General features: G+C 42.9%; 1 protein-coding gene across 1 annotated transcript; it reads right to left on the bottom strand.

Annotated features, from left to right (window-relative positions):
* Positions 1 to 5,832: 5,832 nt before the first annotated feature.
* LOC109631636 (1-acylglycerol-3-phosphate O-acyltransferase ABHD5) lies at positions 5,833 to 10,013 on the bottom strand. Its single transcript, XM_069515887.1, has 7 exons — positions 9,920 to 10,013; positions 9,235 to 9,317; positions 8,049 to 8,457; positions 7,258 to 7,409; positions 6,646 to 6,757; positions 6,383 to 6,563; positions 5,833 to 6,216 (listed from the first exon to the last, which is right to left on the bottom strand). The coding sequence occupies exons 1-7, from the start codon at positions 9,979 to 9,981 to the stop codon at positions 6,103 to 6,105; spliced, it is 1,113 nt and encodes a 370-aa protein (XP_069371988.1). The 5' UTR covers positions 9,982 to 10,013; the 3' UTR covers positions 5,833 to 6,102.
* Between the last annotated feature and the right edge of the window lie 90 nt (positions 10,014 to 10,103).

The raw sequence follows: 10,103 nt of genomic DNA, 5'->3' as shown, positions 1-10,103 counted from the left end.
CAACTGTGCGTTAAGCTGCTTCAATCACTTTTTCCTCAATAAAGGGACAGAAAAACAAGCTGACACAGCCGCCAGCGTACAGTACGTCCAGGTTAAACGCTTGTTAGCAGACACAGCTGACAGCGAGCAGCATCAGTATTCTTGTTAACTCAGAGGAATGTGTGTAGCTGCATTCTTTGTGAGCTAGTTGCCAACTTTGCCTAATAGTTGCTGGACAGGAAGTTTCCATTGAGTTTAGAAGAATGTCTTATCACAACTGACATGAAGGCCTCTGCAGGAAACCTCAAGAAATGTTGGTCTATCTCGCCCCCTGGTTTTAAATATACAGAATAAAAATAAACTGTCAGACATCACAAAGCTATTGATTCAAATATGACTCAATAAATGAAATGTCCATACACTTTAACAGCCATATTCACAAGATCTGACTTCTGACTTTTTTCTTGAAGATGACTTTGTAGTTTGTGTCCTCTCTTTCTGTAAAAGTGGCTTCTTATCTAAGAAACAGTGCAAGTTCCATTAGTTTAAACTATGTTCAGGCTGTTTTTCATCCATATAACAGAAACGTTTGTGGAAATACAGAGCATAGCAGCCTCTCATGGTTATAAACTTTCAGTCTTGTGATCAATGTGATAGAGAGCAAGGATTATTGGTTGATCAAAGTGTGTTGGTTTCTATGATGCAGCCCATCCGTCTCATTACACTTGGTTCCTGAGACTTTTATTCAATCTATGTAGTCCTGTAGGATATGGTAGGCCTGTGCTCTGAAGGATGTATCTGTCAGCAGGGCATCTAGTCAGTGAAGCTGAATGTTAAGGCTGATCTCCTGCCACCAGGCTGCTGATAAAACATCTTCAAGGAATAAAGCCCCCTGACACACACACACACACGTTAACCTGGCATTGAGGGGTGTGTGCAGTGATGCTCTATTTGTGTGCAAGTGTACATTTGATTTTGCCGGAGGCCAATTGTTCAGAGCACCACTGAAACAGTGCGTTTGCCCATCGCCCACATAGTGAAACCAAGGACTGCCAGAGATAGCAGGCTGGAGAGAGATAGACACAGAAAGAGAGAGAGAGAGAAGTCAGATGTTCATCAGCTGTGACAGTCTGTGAAAAGGCAAACAGAACAGTGCTGACGTCAGAAAAAGAGCAGTTATTACTGACATTATATATCAGATAAAAGAAGCCATGGCAGTTTAACAGCAAATAAACCTGTGAGTCTCAAAGTATATGGCCAGGAGAAGAACAAACAACAGCAAGGCTAAAGCAAAGAGAGGGAAGTGAATAAAGCAGGACACAGCTGGAGATCTCTGGGCATCACAGCTATAACAGCCACTGCTGCTGAACAGGAAACCTTAAAGCAGCACAGGGGCACAGGCCACCGCGGTTTATTGGCTTTAAAGTTGCAGCTTTAAAAAAGAGAATTCCTCAGATACTGATGAGCCGGTTTCAAAACGTGGAGCTGACTCTCACAGAGAGATTCACTGTAGTCTTGGGGAAGCTTAAAATAAGTGAGGCATCTGCACGGGACAGAGGTGTCGCCGGTTGTTATAGGACGTGAGTGGCAATGGCAGACTTCCTCCCCGTGGCCACATCCTGTTGATTCTGAAGGACACCTGCTTTTAATGATCTTTAAAAACAAGACTGTGCTGTTGGATGTTTCCCAAACTTGCTTCACAAAAAGGATCCACAGAGGCTCAACCTTGAGGCAGAAACGATGGAGAGAAAAACACTTTGTTCCCGAAATAATTAACAATCCAAGCCTGCGGTCGTTTTACAAATCAGGTCTGGAGAGTGAGAATAAACAGGTGTTTCTTGGTTTCAAAGGAACACTCGATCTAAAGTCAATTTACCAGTCACAGGGAGCTCTTCTCAGCATGCCAGAAATGTAGCGTCTCTTCTCTGGAGCGAGATTTGACACCAGGGTATCTCAGCTTGGGTTTAGAGATGAGGTATTTACAAAAAGTCCACAAAATGTTGTCATGTGTATAGAACCAATGTTTTTGTGCTGAGAAAATCCTGCAGTAACGGAATTCTTGGCCAAGTGGTCAATGAAAACTAGCTGTATCAAGATCAATCAATCAATCAATCAATCAATCAATGATTATATTATCACAGCAAGGACATAATGATTCAATTCTTAATCCTCTTCATCCCTTAAGGAATCGATGATCTGTCTGCCCTGGGCTTCGTGTCGGGCTTCTCCCTACAGCAGACCGATCCCCTTTAGCTCGGCTGTCACCGTTTTTCGCCGGCATCTTGTTTTTGGCAAAATTGGGGTCAGTGAAAAAAGCAACAGTATGAATTATTATGAAAAGTTTTTTTTATGTCCACCAGATTAATGTTCAGTCCAATATTCACTCTCATTCTTATCTCTGTTCTGCTGCCACCAGCTCCTTCCTGAGGGAAATATCTGGCTCTTTCACTGCTAAGCTACTCACTAATAACTTGTTTTAGTTTGTGCGAGGCAGGTGGTCTTCACTGAAAACAGCTGACAAACTAACAAGCAGGTGAAAACATCTCTCCTTGTCAGAGGTGATAATAGATAATAACGATAATAATGATAATGATGTACTAATACAGGATGCAGTGGATGAGGACGGCTGAGCTGAATATTAAAATCGATGGAACAAGGATAGGAATGACTTGATGATGAGGCATTAGCTCAGAAACCAGATTTGTTTCTGAGGGATCAATGGTTTCATGTCAGTTTTACAGGATTATATGAACCAGTATCAGTCCCTGAGCAATGAGTCTCACTGTTAAAGTGTCAATGCCTTGTTGGATCCCTTTCATTCCCTATTTGAAGTGGAGGAGCCATCGTGTCAACAGCTTTCCCTCTGCAGTGTCTGTAGGAAACAACCAGGCAGCTGAGAGACTGCAGCTCTGGTTCTGTTTGGCTTTCCTGACGCACTCGCACCCGACTGAAGTGCTGTGATCATTAGACTCTGTCACCTCGGGTGAAATGTGAGAGGGCCTGTGAGGTGCTCTTGCTGCATAAGACATTTTGTCATTCTGAGTAAAACCTTTCAGGTGTTTTCTATGATTAGTGCAGTGCTTGTTCTAAACCTGCCTATTTGGAATGGGCTGTTCTCTTGTCCTATGTGTTCATGCTCTGGAGACACTTTCAAACTATTCCTATTCATTACGGAGTTCTCTTCAAACAGTTCTACAATATTCTGTCACTTTTTTATTGTTTTGTGTGCTGGATATTGTGTTATGTCTCTGGTGCAGAGTGAAGTAAGAAAACTTTCAGCTTAACTTGCTTGGTTTATCTGCAGCGAAGTTTTTATAGTAATAAAATGAAACTGAATTTGCTTTATTACTGTTCACGTGCTTTAAACATAACTGTTATTTTTGCATTCATTATCGACAAAATCTTCAGACTCAAATTCACAACTTTTCAAAATGAAAGCTCTTTAATTCAGCTTGATATACAACAAAACAAATGTTGTGGTTTGACTTTAAGGACAGCTTACTGAATAGGAAGCGATTCCATGAATGCTATGTCGGAGATCTGCCCCCATTGAGGGTCTCACTCTGTCTGTGCGTCAGTCCGATATAATGAAATAAGATTATTCTATATATATACTTTATACTTTCATTTAACAACATCGCTCTGCTACACAGACGTCATGGAGATTTAATCAGTGTGCAAAGGTCAGTGTGGTGTCCATCTTTGTGAATAAAAGTAAAATCTCTGACTCTGTAAATATCATCAGTCACTCATACGCTGACTGTAATTGTTTGGCTCAGACAGGAGCTGCCTGTGCATGATGCATGAATCTCATTACACTGGTTGATTGTCACAGGAAAAATGAGTTTAATTGTGTGGGGCTTCTGTGCCATGATGATGGATACAAAGAGTGGTGGTGGTCTACCAGGGCGCCCCGCCGAAGTGTACACTTCTACTTTGATTCCAAAGCGATGGGTTCAGAAGATAAGTCAGAAAAAACAAGAGAAAAGTATCAGCTCAGTGTTGCAAATCAAAAAAGAGACGTCACTGTCAACTCTTTAAATTGCTCCTGAAGCTTTGGCTGGTGCTGATATAAGATAAAGCGAGAGCTGATAGGCTGCCAGCAGCAGAGCAACAGTGTGTGTTTGTGAGTGAGTGCACACCTTTTATGTGCAGTTATTTCAGGACTTCAAGCTTTCAATTACATCCAAAGCCAGTATGAAAGCTCCTGTCACTTCTCTCGCCTGTTTCACTTTTCTAATGAAATGATTCTGTGCCCATGTGACTGAGTGGGTGACAGAGAGAGAGAGAGGCGATGAATAAGCCTGCAGGCTTCTTATGGACAGAGGCCTGGGCACATTGTGTGTGCAGGTTTCCATCCCCAAGTGGCTTCCGCACATGGAGCTCCTGCTGACTGTTCCTCGCCGCCTTGACAAGCCGCCAGCAAAGCGTCTTCAAGAAAACAAACAACCCATAATTACCCCATCCAACCATGGCATCACTTCCTGCATGTCGGTGATCCAAAAGAGTCAGTCTCCGTGGCTACCGTGTTGCCAGGAAACGGTTCGGGTGGGCCGGGTTGATGTCTCAGAAATGACAGAGTTGGACAGAGGGACTGCGCTGCTGAAGTCCGGGGAGTTCAGCAGTCAAAAATATCCCATCTCCATGGTGTCATCTCACTCTGTGGTGGGTTAACCAAACTGCAGCCTTTAATACCAGCTTCCACCCTCACCATCTGTTAGTGACACTCACTGGAAATAAAAATCCACACTACTAAAAGTGTGCCCTGTTGTCTAGTGTTTATTGTTCTCACAAAAATGACACATCCTCCTTGAGCTCCATGAATGTACCTCATGCACTTCCTAGCTCAATAAAGGCTACTGTGTTTTCTGTTTCCCTTTATAATCCCCTGTGAACTTATCTGGTTAACTTTATGTTCAAGTTTAGGAAAACGATGAAGCTTTAACTGTCCCAAATTAGTGTGGCATACCATAAACAGCAGGGAAGGCAAAGCAGGCAATTGCTGCGCTGAGAGGGGGGGGGGTCCCCAAAGACCAATCACAACTTATTACAAGCTTTCCACAAAGGTTTGGATGTTTGGTTGAAGACAAGAATGCCTTCTTTTTTGTGTGTGAGGGTGGGGTGTTGTGACCCCCAGGTCCTTTCAAACTCTGCTGGTGAACAGGTAGAATGTGAGAATGAATGCAGTGAATGTGCAGCACAACAAAAAGAACCAAATGTCCACGAAATGCTGATTTTCTTTGGTTGAGCTATTTTTGCAAAACTCACGCATGCACAAAATGAATGGCTTCCTGTGAAGGACCAAGTTGTTTAACTCATGTCGGTGCCTCCTGAAACAGAAGGCCTATTTTTAGCCCAACACACATCTCTGACCCTATTCTGTCACTGCAGTTTTGACTTAGCAGCGAGCCGAGAGTCGTAGCGCTCTGAAAGCATCAATGTCCAGGTCTCCTGAGTGGGTCACAGCTCAATATGCATATGAGGACACTTTGTGTGGACATCACTGTGACCACTCTGCAGAGCAGAGGGGAGATGATGTGTGCATGCTGTCACTGTGCTGCCCTCTGCTGGCTGCTCCCAGTCAGGGTACCTCTGGAGGGTTGAGGATGTTTCATGAAAACCACAGCGGCCCTTTGCTCCACTTATTTCTCCCTCATCTCTCTCAGTGTGTGACGGGTCAGGAAAAGAACAATCTGTGTACTTTGCTTGGACCTCTACACTAAACAAGATATCCTCTTGAGAAAAATCCCTTTTTTTTTTTTTTTCAATCCAAGTTTCCCAATCGCTTCTCAGAATTCATATTTCGAAATGGATCCCAATTCGACTCTGACTACATGAGGACACGAAAAACACTTAGTGAGCAACACAGACTCATCTCAAATTTATTTTTATAAAATGTATTTACATGAGTCCGGATAAAGAACCCAGTGGCATCATCTGACCTCCGCCCTCAAGCCTTTGAGAGGGCCTGAGTGTGGACTGATGAGAGAAGTGCCTTTAATCAGTGATGGGTCTCTCAAGACTAAAGTGCATGACAAAGAGGCAGAACAGTTGAACTGTTGTGGCTGCGTAGTGTCACTTAATCCCTCTGCTCTCCAGTGTATTTTCTGAATGAAGGCACTCTCACTGCTCCTCATCCTCACTCCTCCTCGCTGTTCTGGCGAGGATCTGAAGGACAGCCTGGTTGAAGTCATCTGGTTGGTCAGCGAAGACATAGTGGCCTGCTCCTCGGATCACCTGACAAAGTGTTTACAGAGATGTTGTGTTTCATATTTCAATAATGCCTCTGGCTGTTGCTGGCGCCGAGGCATACAAAGCACCAATCTGTTAGAACGATTGGGAGCTCTACCTTCTGAGAATGACTCTTTTTATCCCAAAATCAACAACAAAATACTGAACCTACTATGATTTCCACATCTGGTCTAGTTTTCTTCAAAGCACATCCAGAGTTGCTGTCGATGCTGGAGCGTGATCCATAGATGAAGGAAATGGGAATGTCGGCTTGAATCTGGCCGATCCTCTCCAGCATCGGTCTCTTAGCCCAGCCGTAGGGAATGGTCATGTTCTTAAAGGCTGTTTCTCCACTGAAACAGATGATGTACATTAATACCGTACACTGTGCTGAGATATAACATACCTGTGCATATCGGCTTAAAGAGTCCTCACCTTGGCGTCTGGGCGTTCAGATGGTAGATGTAGTCAGGCACAGTGTTGTCATCGAACACAGACGAGTATTTCTGTTTAAAATCAGACCTGATGGTCTGAAGCAACGTGGGACCTGAGTGACGACAAATTTAACAAGGACATTTACTTTCAGATATTAGTTTGGCTACTGCTGGTTACTTTACAGTACGAATAATCTGGGAAATATATTAAATGTAAAAAATAAAAAAGCCCTATCACACAATGGTAAAGAAAGTGAAAAAAATGTGTTTCTTGGCCCATGTCCCATCCTTTCAGCAAATTTCATGAAAATCCGTTTGTGCATAATCCCGCTGAAAAACAAACCAATGAACGGACAGGGCCAAAAAAACATAGCCTTCTTTGTAAAGGTAGCGGAAAGACAGCATGGCCAATATTATTAGTCAAATCATAGTATTGGTGTTTAATATGTTAATTTAGTAAGTTTAAAAAATGTTACACAGCTTTGGGGGGTGAGACAATATTTGTGAACAGAATCATAAGAATATGTGTGTTTATGTGCATGCATGTGTGTGTTTATACGTGTGGGTGTGTTTGTGTGTGTTAGTGTGTGTGTGTGTGTGTGAACATGCTGACCCAGTGGTCCAGCAAGCCTGAGTCCAGCCAGAGGGTTGAAGGGGCTCATGACAGCCCCTATGGCTCTGATCCACACTGGGATAGAGTGATGGTTGGGGTTGTCGGGGCGTGCAGGGAAACCCCACGGCTCAACCAGCAGCAGACTTTTTACTCTAGACACAAACACACACACACGGGTAAATATACACCCCGTCCTGTCAATTGTCTTTTGAAAGAGAATATAACAAATTGTACACAATGTGCTTGAAAAAGGAATATTGAACATTTTCAAAATATATTCAATGATGTGTGGCTTTGCTCAAAGCTGTAGAGACAACACTAAACATGGAAGGACTTAAATGTGCACCTTACTGAATCAGTAATTGTGTGTGGATGTTACGGATTTATATTTGGCCCCTCTGTGTTAATTGGCCCCTCTGTGTAAAACTGGCTGCAATTGAATATTAAGCTCATCATAAATTAAAATGATAAATCTGTGAATTATAAAGATGTATACAAAAATGCTCAAAACAACTTTCCAGAAGTCAGGTAATATATGCTTTAAAAACACTGAAATGATGAATCAGTTATTAAAATAGTTACAGATTAATTTTCTTTCAGCTATTTGATTAGTTGACAAATCCTAAAGTTTAAACACCACACTCTTTGACTCAAACCTGTTTTTCTCTCTGTCTGTAGGGCAACTCATTCCATTGGGACATAAGTTTTATTTCTATTTACTTGGTCACTGCTCTCTAAGCAAGTCATTTGTTGTATATTCATAGTCACCACACACACAAACACAGAGGCACCTGTGAGGATGTTTCAGAGTGTAGGCAGCAGACAGGTATCCTCCAAGGTTGTGTCCCAGCAGCACCATTTCCTCCAGTCCCACCTTCTCCCTCCACTCCTCCAGCGCCGCCAAGAACTGCTCCTCAGCTCCCTCTGGGTCGGCGCTGAACTGGGGGCGGCTGCTCCTGCCGAAGCCCAGCAGGTCCAGAGCGTAGACTGGGCCATCGCTAGAGAGAGAGTCCAAGTTTTGGGCCCAGAGGGCAACACCGCCCCCGATGCCATGCAGGAGAACCAGAGGAGGCCTGGGCGGGACAGGGGGTTGGGGGAAAGATGGGGAGGATGGCTGCAGATGAGTGGAGAATGCTACCGTCCACAAAGAGTTGTTGTTGGATATGCGGACGTGCTGCCTGGAGAAGGGCCGCCTCACACCTGCAGAGGAGGAGAGATGATGGGACAGAGGTGGAGGGGGGAGAGAGGTGAAGTAGCTGAAATGGAACTCATCAAAACTCGTTCAGTTTCATTAGAATGATTCATGTTTTTTCAACAGGTCTCTCAATCTCAAAAACAAATACAGGTTGCAGAGCATCAGTAGACGACCTGAACGACCTGTCAGTAATCTATGAGATGAAGACCCTACCCACCACCCAGAGGTTATGTTTTCACCCCAGTCCGTTTGTTTAAAGGCAAGATTACACAAAAAAACAAAAAACAGAATGGATTTCTACGAAACTTTTTTGAAGGATGTGGAATTGGTCAAGGAAGAAGCCAATAAATTCTGGCATGGAACTGTATCAGGGGGCGCATTCCAGAAATGTTTTCTCTGTCTTTAACGTTGTATTTTTCAACATTTTCACCATTTATAATGGATTTTTGATGAAAAAAGTCAGGATCTAGTGAATTCAAATGGTTTCATAAAGGCACTGTGATATTGTGATCTTATTTTCATTGGCCTTTTACTAAATTTTTTTGTGTTTCAATGCTTCATGACTTTGCAAGACTATTGATTTATTTTCCACTGGTTTTTAGATTGTATCATGTTTATAACTTTTTTTGCCTGATGGGTGTGTGACTATCGTTGACTGCACAACAAACTGACCCTCAGGGATAATTAAGATATTCTTGATCCTTTATATCCAGTTTATATTTTCTTTGACAATGCAACGAGTTCTCTCAAGTGTTTCCACGACTCATCAACACCAAACTTACTCTTGAGCATTTTTTCCTCTGCATCTTTGAGCTGAGAGGGAGAAGTGGGGCACCAGGAGGGAAGCCAACTTGACATCCAGGAGCTGTGATTCAGACAGAAAACACGCAGCCAGGCAGACACACACACACACACACACACACACACACACACACACACACACACACACACAGAGAGAGACAGAACATGCAAAAACACACACAAACTATACATTGAACTTTGATCATGTGTCTCTGGTGTTATCAGAGCTGCTGCTATACAATCTATACAGTACCTCCGTGAAACCTGCTTCTAGAAAAACAGTCACTTTTTTCTTTATGTTTTGAGACGTCAAATATGTCAATTTAATATCAACTTGCGCCTCAACATACACCTTTACATTATAATAGTTTATTTTATGAACTAAGGTAGTTGCTGCTTATTTCGGCATACAGAGCATTCATCGAAATATACTTATGCCAACACAAACTCAACATTTTAAAGAGAAAGGCAGGAGATTATGGTCCAATTACTTCACCATGCACATATTAAAATGACACATTTTTAAAGGAGGTTTGGTTTAACTCGAGTGTTACTTTAGGCTTTTCCTGCGGTCAACCGGAGAGGTAGCTCGGTGTAATGTTATCACAACACGGAGGGTAACAGGAAGATGAGTTCGAACAGAACAGGATCAGTATCACAGCTCACCTCTGCTCGGGGGCAGCCGGGACCTCCTCCGCCATCCTCCTCATGGTGAAGTGTCTCCACATCCGGAGAGGAGCCACTCACTTTTATTTTGATGCGTTAAAGTACATCCCGTAAAGAATGTTGATAAACATGTCCCACATTCAAATTAACAATAACAAAACACAAAGTTTGCAGCGCGCGATTG

The sequence above is a fragment of the Paralichthys olivaceus genome, chromosome 20, assembly GCF_024713975.1.
Source record: "Paralichthys olivaceus isolate ysfri-2021 chromosome 20, ASM2471397v2, whole genome shotgun sequence".
NCBI lineage: Eukaryota > Metazoa > Chordata > Actinopteri > Pleuronectiformes > Paralichthyidae > Paralichthys > Paralichthys olivaceus.
This window is presented reverse-complemented; position numbering and strand designations above follow the sequence as displayed.